The sequence below is a fragment of the Mercenaria mercenaria genome, chromosome 2 (assembly GCF_021730395.1).
Source record: "Mercenaria mercenaria strain notata chromosome 2, MADL_Memer_1, whole genome shotgun sequence".
Taxonomy (NCBI): domain Eukaryota; kingdom Metazoa; phylum Mollusca; class Bivalvia; order Venerida; family Veneridae; genus Mercenaria; species Mercenaria mercenaria.
Genome location: NC_069362.1, coordinates 47,248,851 through 47,264,817, shown reverse-complemented (window position 1 = coordinate 47,264,817; position 15,967 = coordinate 47,248,851). Strand labels below are relative to the sequence as shown.

The window sequence follows — 15,967 nt, the reverse complement described above, 5'->3', positions numbered from 1 at the left end:
ATGTGACACGAAATCTAGACCACATGATGATTTTCATTTTTGGCAAGTTAAAATGTAGAAATGAAATCAGTTTAAACTTTTCTTAAACTGAATGTTCATCTATCAATAATTTTTTTCACTTAAAGGGAAGTAAAACGATATACTTTTATCTGATAAAGTTGTGAACTATTAGCTCCCTTTCAAGCGTTAGAACAGTATTATACATTCAGTCATTTAAGATTTTTTCCAGTATCTTTATTCTGTCATTTAAAAATTACTACCCAAGTTTTTTCACTTATTAGTGTTTAAATAACTATAGTAATTGGGTATTGCGGTATAAGTCATGCTGAACAAAGGCATCGTCGAAAAATCTAAAGAAATGTTATTTACTATATATATGTCTTTTGTTGTTTTGCCAATTAGAAGTTTTTTTATGTCTTAATATTAGACTCGTTTATGGATAAAATAAATATGTAGATATAATAAAAAGTCAATCATCCGGTTTTACTGGCAAAAATGTAATAATGAAAAAGGTCATACAAGTGAATTGCAAAATAGGGAATTCAGAACATAAAGTGTTACTGTGCTTATGATGATATAGATAAAAAAGATGTTATTATCGGTCTGTTTTGGTAGACACATCGCAATGTTTGATATCGCTTGGTCATCTGGGACAATCTATACATCAATTGCATAACAGCCAAATTCGTACATGTGACCACCTGTTTTAAGTAACTTTTTCTTTTTAACGACCAATTAAAATCCCCTTTTACTCTACAAATTAATTCTATCATATAATGACTTTTTTATTATTCGACTAGAGGCCTCAAAGATATATTTTATTAAGAGGCCGCATTTAAAGTTTTAATCTTCCCTTCTGTCCAAAATCCACGGGTACATTCGCACATGTACATTTTATGGCTATTAAATCCAGCTTTCAAACTGTCACGCATACAAACAATTTTAAGGTCATTCAACTGGGAATAAAAGCTGTTCACTGTTTTCGTCAGTAACTTAGTGCCGACCAGACAGTATTATTCTGTCCGCTTTACCAGTTTTGAGATACAGAGATTTTTCTTTCATTTGAAAATAAAAATCGAGGAAAAGTCTTACTTAATTTCAATTTATTTATTGACTTTTTTGGACCACTGATAATTGAGCGAGCCATGACCCTTACATTGGACTTGGATTGATAACTGTTTTAAGGAAAAGCAATGATGACTGATAATTATGACAGAAGAGGACTGTTTACATTAATCAATAAAGATAAGACTCTTTTTTTTGCAGAAATGTAAATTTGACAAATACTGTAATAAAGTGTTTAATAATAACTGTATGATTTTATGACTCATAGTACACATAGTTAATTAACAGCACCAAATACTAGACTACTCTACCATAGACCATTTTTTGGCGGTCTCTTATTACAGGTTTGACTGTATTTTCAAAATTGTGCCTAGTGTACCTCTTAAATTCGCCACAGAAATCAGCTGTTTCATGTAATTTATCCTTTAAGAATTAATTATGGTGTTGGTGACCGGGAAAAGATTGCTCGATTGCCTATGGTTTGACATTTTCAAAAATAATTCAAAAACATTCATTGAACATCTCAGATTATTGCACTTTTGATGAGACAAGATTTTTACAGAAACTTTCCTATTTTCTTGTTTCTAGTCTATTAATTTTGCAAGTTCGCATTGTCAAATGTAAATACGAAACGGCCGTTTTAATGTGATGATGCACATTATTGTATAAGGAAATAAACTCAAGCCGAGACATTTGATTTAAGGGCAATGTTCTTTTCTATTGTAAAAGTTTATTTAGTGCGTGGTAATCTTGGACAGTCCTGTCACCAGCCAGCTGATAATAAAAATACTGATACCAAAATTGTGTTTCTAATTTTTATGTACACCTTCTACAGATATAACTGGTGTTGTCAAGCGTATCGTCCTGGTAAGTTTCGATGGTTGTATAGCAAAAACCGATACTTACCAGGCGTTCGTGCTCGCCTGAAACCTGGATCCCAGAATTCTCTCGAAAAACGATATTTTCAACGTACTACATACTAAAGAAATATTAAAGTATCTAAAGAGCACGTTGAAGTAAGTTTCAGAGGATGAATAGAACGTATCTCTATCGTTAGATGCCCCATGTGGTTCTGGGACGATCTGTGAATGAAAAGAATTGGAACCACTGCCTTACCCCTGCATGATCGTAAGAGGCGACTAATAGGGTCTTAACACTTGGTTTTGCAGTAACCCTGTGATTCCAGCAGGTATGCAAATTTTGATTCCATACCTTATGTTTTTATTTCGATGTAAATGAGATGTGGAACTAAAATGTGTAGTCCTGTTTGGCGCCATATAACCTATACTGTGTTAGTGCGCCGTAAAACCCAAATAAATAAAAAATAAATAAACTATCGTTAGATGATTCAGGGCAATCCTGACATAAATTGCAATCAAAATTCCAATGTCAAATGAATAAAGATGTTCAATTTCGATAGTTTTCACGCCCTAAAGAATATATGGCAGGATTTGGGGTACTATTCTAGACCGCTCGAAATGTCTGGAGCCGGTTCTGCTGTTTCGTTAGTTATAATGTAGCTTCAAAAGGGCAAGCAAAGCCAGTTGTCTTAATACGATAAAATATAGTTCAATTTTATCTGGGTTAAATTTAAAAAAAAAACTGACACCTCCTCAAACATTTCCAAATTCATTGACACCACAGATGACAAATTCACACACTTTTTCACCTAAAATGGCACTTCAGTCATGCTGTATAGCAAATTTCACTCATGACTATGGCATCATGAGATAACCTCAAAGGGCAGGTTACAAGTCTAGCTTCATCATTCCACATTTTAACTTTTAAATTTGGTTGAAGTTTTGCCCTTCAGATGATGTCTCGAAAGCTATTAAACTTTTCACTTTCCTTCACCGTCATGAGATTACACAGAGAATGTTACATACCTCTAGCTTTCATTTTGTTAAAATCATTTTAAGATAGAATTTCGTGAATGCTCTTTATGTAAGCAACATGCTCATGAACTATTTGACTAAATATATTTAGTTTTACCGCTCAACTTTGGCACCACACATGACCTCATATGGCAAGTTTCATACCTTTGGCTTACGTTTTGGAAAAATCATGCCCCATTGTCAAGGAAAAAAGAAATTATATGCAAGCTAGTATTAGGCAGAAGAGCTTCATTTAACAGATCTCGTTTATAATATTATCATATGAACGTTTTCTTACCTAAGAGGTTTTTTTTAATTCTTTTAAAACTTGCGCCTCAGAAAACGGCTAAAATCCATGACCTGCCACATGTTTTGTTCTCAAATGGTACGACTTATCAATCATGCATAAAGCGAAAATTCTACTTCGTGGTATATATATATTTACCAGTTTGCCTGTAAAACAATTTTTACGTCAAGTTTGACCATAAAGCAAATAGATCTAAAGATCTAACATAGAAATAATACGAAGGAAACAGACGTGCATATGTGGATAAGAGGACGAACGACAACCTGTACATTACCTCAATTCTCTTTTTTAAAAATGTCTGGAATTAACCCAGTCTGATCATTATCTGCACTGTTCGCTATTCAGTATTTTTTTGGTAAGCACCCCTTTTAACAGTTAATGGTACTGTCCAATATAAAGATGGACAAGTTCATTAGAGAAATGTAGCGTGGTAAGGGTTAAATGTAATAAGTGCAATAAAAATACAGAGATGACACCAAGATAGACTTTGTATTACATTCAAGTTCAATTACAAAGAGAAACGATCCTATTTGGTTCCCTGTGTTACAAGTCCGCCACATGGAAGAGATGCATCCCCTGGTTTCGGTGTCTCATGGAAATATTGGGCTAGATTTTGCACTCTGGAGTATAAAAATAGCAGACATTTTAATCATTAAGCAGATCTGAAAACAGTTTCAACACTCTGAAGTAAAGTAATAACGAGTTTTTAACCCCCTGAAGTAAAGTAATAACAGATACTTCAGTTTTTAAGCAGATATTTATAGAGTTTTACTCTCTGAAGTAAAGAAATACCAGACCTGTCAATTTATATGTAGACCTAAACAAAGTTTCAACTCTGAAGGAAAGTGACGCTAATTATTTCTATTTATAAGTAGATCTATAGCGATATTCAATCTTATGGAAAAGGTACACTCACTGGTCATTTCTATTTACAAGCAGATTTCTAACGATTTGCAACTGTCGTATGTAAGCTGGCGAACAGGTGACATGGTATGACTAGAGAAATCAGCAAGAATTTGTTGCTAAAGCACACGATTGAAACAGAACACCGATTATTTTGCAACTGTTAATTTGTTCAAAGCACATAAAGCACAACAAAATATCTATGAAATGCTGTTTAAAAACAATATAGTGATGGGGTTCAGAAACAGTGCAGAAATGAATGAGCTGCATTTTCATGGCAATTTGACGCAAAAATATATCTTGATGTAGAACAAGAATCGTGTTGTTTTGATTGGTCATTTAATACATTTAGCATAAACACGTAAAGGCTTCCTGAAACAGCTTACATGTATAAAAATTTGACATTGCACAATAAACTTACGAATGGCAAACAAGTGGGCAACCGTGTGCTAGATAATGCCCTTCTTGTACCAATTTGTAGCATTCGTCTTCGCACGCCTGTTCACTCGGGTCCGATCCCACTTTGTCAAGCAATTTCTGCACATCACATTTCAAAGTATCAAGATCAACTGCAAGGAAAGATCAACATAATTATGACGTCATACTAACGGTATTACTTATCATATCATTATTACAAGACTCTTTCACTGGCTAAAGGTACTGTTGAAATATTAAAGCGGTAACGAGACTTTGTCGAGTTATTGCAAGAACAGTTATCCAAAAGCCAGATATTTCAATCCGCACCTTCAACCAGTGAACAGTTATTTTTGTTGCATACCATATTCTTCAAATATTAAAAAGATAACACGCATGGTTTTCTTTTAAGCACTATTTTACCCTAGAAGCGTATGTACTGATGCATTCATTCATATGTGCACACCAGGGTGTAAGATGATTTTTTTTCCAGCACCATCTAAACCATTTAGATATCTTGTCTAGCATGCAAGAATATACCAGACCATACAGCGATTTGGAAACGACTAGCTATATACATGTATATAACATTTTCTATGAAGCCCGAGTCACATGGCCAGTTTTTCAACTCTAGCACTAAGAAAGGCTCAAACCAGTATTAGTTAAGCCATCGCTCAACCTTGTTTTCTAACGGATTTTTACTAATACTCGGCGGGTATTTTTGCGATGTATTAGCTAAGCCTTGGTCACACACTATGAAGATGTAGATACAGTCATCGGACCGTTTCGCGGTACGTTTTCATAGATAAAACGTGTTACTTTGGTGATTTACTACTTAGACACAAAAATACAAAGACACATTAAAACACAAAAGCACTAGCGCCCGTCTAATGAATGGGGAAAAATGCTGGGAAAAAAGGTGAATTTATTTCAAGGTAAGACTACAAGCATTCCTATGTTTGCTCATTGTCTTATTGTTTTCATTATTCCTAAATGTTCCACCTTTCATGTATAAAACACGTGTAATATGCACTTGTAATTAGGAATTCATTTGTAAATTTAAATCAATAGTATAGGTACTCAAATTACACTTGCAAATGCATGAATTTCAAAATCCACACGTCATTGAAAGGAGACGTATATATACAGTCGTGCGTATCCATGAACATTTATATATATGTTCACCTATATATTTGTGCGTTACATGTATTTATAATTAATTACATGCACTTATATATTTATGCTTGCACGTATATTTTGAAACGTGTACAAACGTAGCGAATTTAGTAAAGTTAAAATGGAAGAGTTGAATGTGTTACATTTTTAGCCCGACTTTTAAAAAATAGTGCTTTTGCACTCGCCCCAGCGTCGGCGTCGCCGTCGCCGTTGGTTTAAGTTTTTCTTCTATATAAAGTAAAACATATCGAGGGCTTGGTGCAAAACTATTGTAAGTGTATATAAATAAAGAACAAGATACAATCCTTTGCGCCAAGCCCTCGATATATAATACTAGCTTCACTGAGAAAAAAATCTGTCCAAAAGTCCAAATCGTCGTTCATAACGGAAGGGTTTTCTCAGTCCCGTATCATTCCCTCCCTCCCCAACATTCCTGCTTTAACTTCACACTGGAAATTTAATTCCATGTCTAAATATTCCGCCTGCATCTTTTCTTAAACCACCTATGCCCCAGGTTTAAAATAACAATAGAAAGATAAGCCATTGCTGACACCGCTCAAAGTAGAAAAACCCATTTGAAGGTTTAACTTTTGTCGAGCCCCGTTATCACGTGCTGACTAAATCGTTGTTAATATACCCGACACGGCTTAAGTCAGTGCTTAAAAATAGTTGAAAAACTTGCCAACAGTGTCATGATTTGGCCGCAACGTACATCTAGGTTTGGTGAGCCAACGTAGAACAACATGCTGAAACGTGATCAACCGTGACAAAACGTGAAATCTTTTTTTTTACACAAAATTCGCTGTCGTTTTCCACAACGTACTACAACGTGGTGACAACATTGAGAGAATGTAGCACAATGTAGTATAATGTAGCAAAACGTGACAGAAATTGAACTTAGCGCATCCGGTCGATTCAGGTGTGACAAGTAAAAGGTGTTGACTGTTGTTTTTTATAGGTTCTCTTTTTAATGTCACATAAATTGCACGTCAGATCTCAAAGCTTCAATATCAACATTAAATGAAAAACCCGAAGTCGGTGCAACTATTTGTTCTTTTTATGCAATTTCATTATGAACTGTTTCTATATCTATAATCAGCATAGGCTCGACATATAACCTAGACGAACTGTAGACTCCTCGTATGCGTTAGAGCACGTATGATGCGGTTGGTTAGAGAGAATGTAAAAAAAATTAAATCGTATCTACATGACTGGTACATAAATATAAATAACATTTGAGCCGTGCCATGCGAAAACCAATATAGTGGCTTTGCGACCAGCATGGATCCAGACCAGCCTGCGAATCCGCGCAGTCTGGTCAGGATTCATGCTGTTCGCTTTCAAAGCCTATTGCAATTAGAGAAACTGTTAGCGGACAGCATGGATCCTGACCAGACTGCGCGGATGCGCAGTGTGGTCTGGATCCATGCTGGTCGCAAAGCCACCATGTTGTTTTTCTCATGGCGTGGCTCATTTATTAGCAGATTCTTTGGAAGTATATAACACAATCAAACAAAATGATAGCAGACTCGCTCTGTTTATGAGAGGTTATGAAAAGTTCATTATTATTGATATTTCTCACGCCCCCTAGCGCCCGCTCAAACGGAATTCTATTTCGGGAGAAGAGAATGCTCTCCATGTTCCCAAAGGACCAGACAAACCACATTTCAAAAAGCAATTATTTTTGAAGGATTTTCTGTTCATATTTTCAATAGTATAACTTAACTGTACTAACATATTGAACTGATATCAAATCCCGTCCAGAGGAATCTCTTCTGATCTGAAATATAAGCAAAATACAGTAAGTAAGCTGTTATAAATAAAAAGTAAAGATTTTGATAGAAAGGCACGGTAAAATACAATGAGCAAAAAACAAAAATGTTTATACTTTTGAACTTTTCAGTAAATATGATTGATATTAGATTACCTCCTTTAAAAATGATTCAATGTCACAATAAAAATATAATGATAAAATATGTAGAGAATCGGAACTATTCTGTGGTCCCAGGTTCGAGTCCAAGATCGCCTGCATATTTTTCTCCCCCAGCGACATTTGGCCTTTACTGTTTATGCTTCAAGATAATTTTCACTTTCTTATCTGTCCCACTAGAAATTCGAGGACAAAGTTCAATACGGCAGTAGAGAACCACTCGGTAAAGAACACGATTTCAAATCAGAGAGGACAAGTGTTTGCGGACTGCTAGCTCAATCGGTAGGGCATTGGAATACCGTTCACGGGTTAAAATCCCAAACTAATATAGACGAATGTTAAGATGGCAGTGGTCGGGGTGGCGGGGGGGTGGACGGGGTGGGGGAGGGGTTGGAGTATGTCACCGTTAAGAACATCATTATAGAGCAGGGAGTTAATGTGTTTTTAGCCTCACAGCTCAGTGAGTAAAGTATTAGAGCACCATTTCGAGACCCGGGTTCGAGTACCGGTCCCGCTTAATATTTTTCTCACACTGTGACATTAACATAACCATTGATTCACCTAGCAGAAACTCAATAAGCCCTTTTTATCTAAAGTTTCCAAATTTAAACAACTAAAATTGCTCAAGCATAAAAACTTAAATAGATTGATTTTATTGACTTTTATAATTGTTACCTTTAATTAGAGGTGCACATAGCACGACCGGTAATAGACATAGTAGCAACAGCTTCATCTTGACTGAAAGTAAACAGTTCGCAAACATATATTCATTTTTTCCTTGCATCATGTTTTAAATGAACATTTAGAACTTAAATTGTCAGTGCTGTATATTTTATATACTGTGCCATTCTGAAACATTTGATCTCAATCAGTCAAGAAACTTGGTATTTTAGTCTGGCACTAATGTATTAGCCATGCGTTATCTAAAAATAAAAGAAATGCATAAGGAAATAGTTAATGTAGGTAGCACATGCGGCAACATGTCACTATAATGATATAGCCCGTGCGTCTTAAATCGATACCAGGTATTCATAATTTTGCAATTTCATTAATTCTTTTCTTATCTCATTTTTTCCAACTTCATTTTTGGTATAATATGATATATATCGCATGGTTCTGTACGTGTCTGCTGATATGGCGACCACAAGAAAAGTAATATCAGTCTCGGCTGTTGCTGTAAAATAAAAGTGTGGGGCCTCCGTGGCCGAGTGGTTAATGTCTCTGGTCCAAAATCACCTGCCCCTAAGCAAACTGGGCTCCAGCCTCGCCTAGGGCGCTGAAATCTTCATGTGAGGAAGCCATCCAGCTGGCTTATGGAATGTCAGTGTTTCTACCCAGGTGCCCGCCCATATTACGTTATAATGCATAGAGGGTCACCTGCGGCTTTCCTTCAACATTTAAAGCTGGAAAGTCGCCATATGACCTATTTATAACTCTTTCTGTGTGGCGTTAAACTCAGCAGTGTTAAATGCATCCGATAATTAGGTAAATAACAAAGTCACTGTATGTTAAAAATATTAAACGCAAAACTAACAAACTTTGTCCTAAAATTTGTATCCGTAAATGACAATATTTAGCTATAAATGGCCTATGAATGTCGGATTACCACGATTTTACACAGTCCCTGGCACATTATAATCATTAAGCACATTATATAGTAGAAATAGTCTGGTGTTTTGACCCAGACAAAAGGGTGCGGACACGTTTACTCATTTTTCGACTGTTTTATGCTAATTTAGATTAATCAAAACTTATCGTAAAGTTTGGATATTTTTCGAAGTTATTTTCAAAAATGCTTTTTATTGCAAAAGTTTGTCATATTTACGGAAATAAGGATGCGGTTAAATACTATATATAAACTTGTTACACCTGCTTATTTTATATTCATGTCAATTTATGAGGACCGATCACAAATATCCAAATAAAATCCTGTTTTGCCTTTGACTCCCCACGGCAACTGGAAATGAAGCATTACATTTCAAGTTGTCATGTCGTTAATTCAAGGATCATTCAAGAAGTTGAAATTTGCGTGACAACTGTCGTGCCTACAATTTTTAAGTTTCGATTTTTCGCGATAAATTTACAACATTTCAAGTTGAAATCTAATGCTTAATTTCAAGTTGTCGGGTATCTGTCTGCTCAAAACGTCGATGGCGCAAACTTAATTCCATAGCTGAAGAAGTCTTTGATAGAAATCAAACAGTTCTCGGAGATCTAAAACGTAAAAGTAAATAGAAAGGTAGGTAAATATACTACTTTAACTTACTTTAAGCCCGTATTCCATAATTTTTAAAACATATTAATGTGTACCTGTTCCGATCTGGTCTGCGATAACGCCGCAAATGACTGGTTATACACAGGTCCATTTTTATAGGTTGATAACCGTGCGCATTACTACAGATAACCTAAACCATTGACCGCTCTAAAACCAGCTTGGAAATGCACCAGTTTGTCACGCATTACCAGCGGTGGATCCAGAACTTTGATTTAGAGGAGGAAGGAAATTCTAGTTAGACCAGAGGCATGCCCCTCTATTGACACAATATCATCTTTCAAATTTTCTTATAATAAACAAAGCTGTAACATAAATCATAGCTTATAATTTTGACTTTCGCCCGGTCCCCCTAACTTTCCATGTATAATTACATGTACGACTGATATGAGTTTCGCGGGCGAACTGTTCTAAAATGACTGATGTTTCAATTTTAGGCTTTCCAAAATATTATGTTTTAGGCGTTTAGGCACTTGACATTCCCTTAATTCCTGTATCCGTCATATACGGCTATATAGACATGCAATAAGTTCATCATGCCATATGTATTTCAATTATAGACGCCACTGCATTTTTTCAGAACACCAATATCTAGGTTCTCATGCATGATGTTACTTAAATTGCTTAGGTGAGGCGAGATAACACACCATACCAAAGTCAAATCTTCTTTTGTACCAAATCGTTTGTTACAAGATAAGAAGTGTGTCACTGATTTTGATCATCTTTACAGACAGTGACATTAATTGCCTTTAGGCTACGACGGCGTGAAACGGACGGAAAACAACAGACCAAGATGAACATAACATTGCTGGCCTGTCAGTCATTTGGTTCGTAAACCAAGATGTCTTCTCAATCATGACCTTGCTGTAAGCTATGCTTAAACTTACCGTCTACTTTGTTAACATCATAATAGAATTATACATTTTACATTAGGCCATTTCAAATTTGATCTACGTTTAACACCCGCCTCCCAGCAACCTCCTCAAACAATCACCCCTGCCTTCGAGCAAATCACGTGCCGATGGAAAAACCATGTGATCCTAATGACGTCAGTGTCTACTGTACCAGTAAGGGACATTACCGCTGTGTTAGACTTTGATCCATAAACATGACTGTGGCACCGTTAAATGTCAAAACACCCCTAAATGTCGCGACCACCGTTAAATTTCGCAAGAGTGACGTTAAATGTCGCAACCACCGCTAAATGTCGCAAAATCGTCTGCCGTTATATGTCACACATTTAACGCTAAAAGTCGCAAGAATTTGTCCACCTTTATTTGTCGCAACATCAACGCTTTATGTAGTATATATAAAGAAAAGGGGGGAAAAACTAAGGTACGTTCAACAGTCTTTACAACTTAGACATTACTTTCAATTATTTGAACCCGAGATGAGATAAGATGAGATAAGATGAGTGCGTACGTGCTTGCATGCTTGTATGAGTATGCATTGTGTGGAATACGGGATCATATACTGTTCTGAACTGCATGTTTGCTTTTCAATGATGCCATGCCATGTATACGTTATTGATTTGATCTTTAAAGGCGGTACTTACCACAGTACTAAAATTATTTTAGGCATAAACTATGGAATCCTATGGAATCTTATTTAGGTAATGTAACGTTAATGTCGCGCATCGTGTTACCACTCGTATCGTATATTGAACTTTGTGTTTCGCGTCGTCTCATATTGTCCCGAGCTGTATCGCATGTCATGTGTCGACCTAGTAAATAAGAAGGTCAACACACAGCACGGAGCAGAACAATGCGACAAGACGCTCGACACACGATACGACAGGCGACAAAATGACACGACATTGCGACATTATTGCTGCGCGTCGTGTTGCATTGTCGTGCATCATATCGTATTGGCGTGTCTCATTGTCTTGTGGCATTGTCGTGTTGTAAAATCTTTTAGGCCGATGCAAAACCTCAAGTGATCGATCTATGACCATCATAACTCTCATGAGAGCCCGGCATTTTATTTTCAGCGCTCGACATCTTATTTTGATCTAACAACATCTTATGTCGACTGCTCGAGATAATTTAATTAAAAACATTAGTGTTATCGATGTGTCTCTTTCGAACTCGAACTGCGAACTGAGAGTCATCTGAAGTGAAGCCAAGTCCTTTGCCTTGCCTCTTGATCTGCGCATGCGCCAACTTACTTCTTCTAGGAAATACGTAGTGCTACTGAACATAACTATGTAAAACGTACACTGATTGGATAAAAATACTAACAAGAACACCGTACTGACATTGACTGATTATACGTGTACGTATAATGCAAAAAATAAGCGTTGCACTAGTCAAGCTTGGACTTTGGGACGGCAGTGCCAAGTAGACATTTTTAAAGCAAAAGGCATTCTTTAGCTAGATAGATTGAAAAGCATTGGAGGCCCGGGTCGTAGTACTCTAGTGGCAATTTAAGAACCTTTTGTGGCTTAATATACTAGTTGCACCAGGACATTAGGCTGATATTTCTACATTGAACAGAAAAGGGCATTCTGTGTCCTTATTGATCAAACGGTCGTAGAAGCCTGGGTCTTAGCATTCTGTTGGTTATTTTATACATTTTAGTTATTGGCATTTCAAGTATCTTCTTTAATTATTTTTCTGATTCTTTTATAGACCTATATAAGCTAGTCATTTTTGAATTGTTTCTTTTAAATCACTAAGCAGATAGCTTGAGGAAAATTTATATAATAGTCATTGAGAATTTATAGGCATTTCTCTACAAAAATCAATTTGACAAGCAGTCATTAGGAAAATTATATATACGGCATTTTAGGTACTTTCATTTTAGTGTTATTGCATTCTAATACGTTTTTTTTTTCTCTTTTTATTATATTAATTAATGTCTTTTTATCTAGACCGCTCGGATAAATATAGCACCCACCGAAATTTGTTGCACTAGCCTTATCCCAGCCTAGCCCATTTGTCTGACTCATTTCAGTATATGCTGCTACATAGACAAGATATATTTTGTAATAGGAAAAGTAAAACAGACTGCCAATCAATGGCAAATTGATGCACATGTGAGTGATGCTAACTGCACCGTTCTTGAAAACGTCTGCGCCTGTGCTCACGAGAGACTTAAACCTGTTCGTAAACAGTGATCCTGTGTACCAGTGACGCCGGTACGAATGACTTCCTATTAACTGATCATGGGTTCTGTTTCTGTGTTCGAATTTTACAGTTAAAGTTATAAGGTGACTATCCGGCTTTAATGGCGGAGGAATACTCTATGTCCTCCTCCTCCGTGCATTATTTCAAGCACCGAGTGGACACCTTGATAATTTTTTTTTACTTTTTGTTTCTTGACTTTGTCTCTTAGTATCACTTTATCTTCCTCCTTGACCAAATTAACCACCTCACTCCTACATCCCCATCCCCATACATACGCCCTCCACCTTAAAATATACTTGTTTACTATATGTTGTTCTTGTGTCTTAGATTTCTGTATCATCATTCACCCCCTTCCCAATACCTACCCCACCCCTATCCCACCCTTCAAACACACAAAGCCATTATCAACCTGTATCTATCTAGTCTAGTGGAAACACTGTCCCTATTTCAAAATAATTTAACAAATATTTTCCTTGCGTTATCCTCTATAAACACTTATCAAGCAAACTGTGACGGTAAGGTGAGCGATCTAGGGCCGTCATGGCCCTCTTTTTTCTATATGTACAAGCAATTAGTATATAAAAAGTATACAAGAATGGACGAGCATGACTTCCGTCTAGCTTTAAGTTAACAGGAAATTATTTCACAATTGAATATCCTAGCCTAAATTTAAAAAAAAATATATACATTTTAGACAATGGATTGCGATCTAGGGCCGTCATGGCCCTCTTTTTTCTATATGTACAAGCAATTACTATATAAAAAGTATACAAGAATGGAGGAGCATGACTTCCGTCTAGCTTTAAGTTAACAGGAAATTATTTCACTATTGAATATCCTAGCCTAAATTTAAAAGAAAAAAAATATACATTTAGACAATGGATTGTAATTTAAATAGGCACTGCGACATTTAACGTTGATATTGCGACAAATAATGGTGGACAAATTCCCTACTTCGCGAACTGGAAACTTGTTACTGAATATACACTTGGGAAGCGAAATCATTGTTTTTTTTACTTGCTTTCATCACATGGCCCGGTGCATAAGAGTATACTAGTACATATGGTGTCATTAAATGAGATATGCCAATTTAAAGTTAGATATTTTATCTAAATTTCTACCATTCAGATTTTTAATGTCATAACAAAATTGTTACTTCCCAATCGGGAGACAAACATGTATATTTCCATTGAATTTATATTCAGTCATAATTATGACCACTTTTCCACTCAGTTTTTCTTTTGTAATTTGCCTAACTTAAGTACTCTTTGAAAGAGGAAAGATTCAGTATAAATCTATATCATCAGCTTCCCGATGGGGAGAGATACGTTTACGTTTTGTGAATTTTTGAAAAACAATAATTTCAATGCTATATTTTTCTCAGGATACTTGGCGTAAAGTGCATCGACTGCGTTTTGCATTTTTCTTTTCTTAGATTACGTACAGCTATTTTCTCGTTCTAAACTGTTAATTTTTTCAAACTTACCTTTTTGGGGGGTTTATGCAACCACAGAATGGACTTCCGTTTTCTTACATTGATTCTAAAATAAAACAATGTTTATTGTTAGAGAATGAGAAATCTATATTATTCGAGGACGTATATTACAGTATATGTTAGAGTTTGGACACACCTAAATATCGTTTTTGTTATACATGAAGTGATACATGAAAACAGCTACTGAAGCAAAGATTTTTTCATTTAGAAAAACTAGAGAATTGTAAGAGGAGTTTCTCTTTATATAGAACGCCTTTAAAGTATGTAAGTTGCTATTTATATCAAAATCAGTAGTTTTTCAGGAACGTGTATGTTAGCACTTTTTCCATACAACATATAATGTCAGGTCAATATGATATTATGTGTACGAACTATCTTATGAGTGTAGAAGTAAAATGTTTAGGCCCGATTCTATATATCGTGTTTCATTGACTTTAAACTATGGTTAAACACAGTCTTAAAATCAGACAAAACACGGCATTTTACTTATCTAAGTGTTTTACAGCTTAAAGGAGTCCTGTGTCATACAACTCAAAGGAGTCCGGTGCCATATATTTTTGACAATTTGCATTTACCAAAAGGACTCCCGTGCTTATGAAAATGAATGTACCTTATAAAATACGCCTTTTCCTCGTTTTATGGAGCATTTGTCTGAATGGTTATTTTGGACTGTGCGTGGAACTATTTTTTAACTCTTTTACACTGTGTAAAGATATACTGCAATTACTATACTTTAACCAAATATTTGTCATGGTTTACATAATTCGCCGTGATGTGGGCAATTTATTTTCGATACAGAACGTTGTCTTGCCCTTCATTGCATTAAATGCATATAATACTACAAACATAAACGTATCAAAAGTTCCGGGAGACATGGCGAGAGTCTTAATAAATCAGACTTTGTCATTTTACCTTTTTTTATAAACAACCTAGTTTGTTTTGAGCTGTGAGGCTCCTGTGCCCTGAGCTTCGAGGTACTGGGCACGGTAAAATGCGCTACTCGGTATCCTTTACGGGTTGACACCGTGTTACCGTCAAAACCGGATATTCCAAGCTGCAAGTTGCTACATGTAACCAATGAAATATCATGATTTCGTTGAACCGTTTCCAGATGGAAAAAATCAGTTTGTATATCTTTACTTGACTATAATGACGGTTTTTGACGAACGAAGAAACTTACAATGGCTGATATTTTCACGAATTTGACATTTCCACGTCGCGAAACTTTCCACTGATAAGTCCCCCGAAAGCATTTTTACATATATTATTGCATAATCATAATGATACAACACTCATAGCATAAGCTGTCCGCTCTTGACTTAGAATTTGTCATTTTATAGAAAAGTACAAACGGTACAACTGACCTTCAAATAAAAATGTAACTAAACGTCTCAGCAAACTTA

General features: G+C 35.9%; 1 protein-coding gene across 2 annotated transcripts; it reads right to left on the bottom strand.

The window, feature by feature from the left end:
• Window positions 1–3,716: 3,716 nt before the first annotated feature.
• LOC128555100 (uncharacterized) lies at window positions 3,717–10,024 on the bottom strand. 2 transcript variants are annotated; one of them, XM_053536517.1, is made up of 5 exons: window positions 9,980–10,024; window positions 8,345–8,407; window positions 7,475–7,519; window positions 4,571–4,718; window positions 3,717–3,866 (listed from the first exon to the last, which is right to left on the bottom strand). In XM_053536517.1, exons 2-5 carry the CDS (start codon window positions 8,400–8,402, stop codon window positions 3,773–3,775), a joined length of 345 nt encoding a protein of 114 aa, XP_053392492.1. In that variant the 5' UTR covers window positions 8,403–8,407; window positions 9,980–10,024; the 3' UTR covers window positions 3,717–3,772. The 2 variants fall into 2 exon arrangements, with proteins under 2 accessions (XP_053392492.1, XP_053392493.1); XM_053536518.1 differs by lacking the exon at window positions 9,980–10,024 and adding an exon at window positions 9,936–9,959.
• Window positions 10,025–15,967: the final 5,943 nt, after the last annotated feature.

What these genes read in the sequence shown, in the direction of transcription:
- LOC128555100 (XM_053536517.1), bottom strand. Translation starts at nt 8,402, where the DNA reads ATGAAGCTGTTGCTACTATGTCTATTACCGGTCGTGCTATGTGCACCT. An exon ending in ATGTGCACCTCTAATTAAAG is followed by an intron (nt 7,520 to 8,344) that starts GTAACAATTATA and finishes CTTATATTTCAG; the next exon opens with ATCAGAAGAGATTCCTCTGG. An exon ending in TGCCCACTTGTTTGCCATTC is followed by an intron (nt 3,867 to 4,570) that starts GTAAGTTTATTG and finishes TTTATACTCCAG; the next exon opens with AGTGCAAAATCTAGCCCAAT.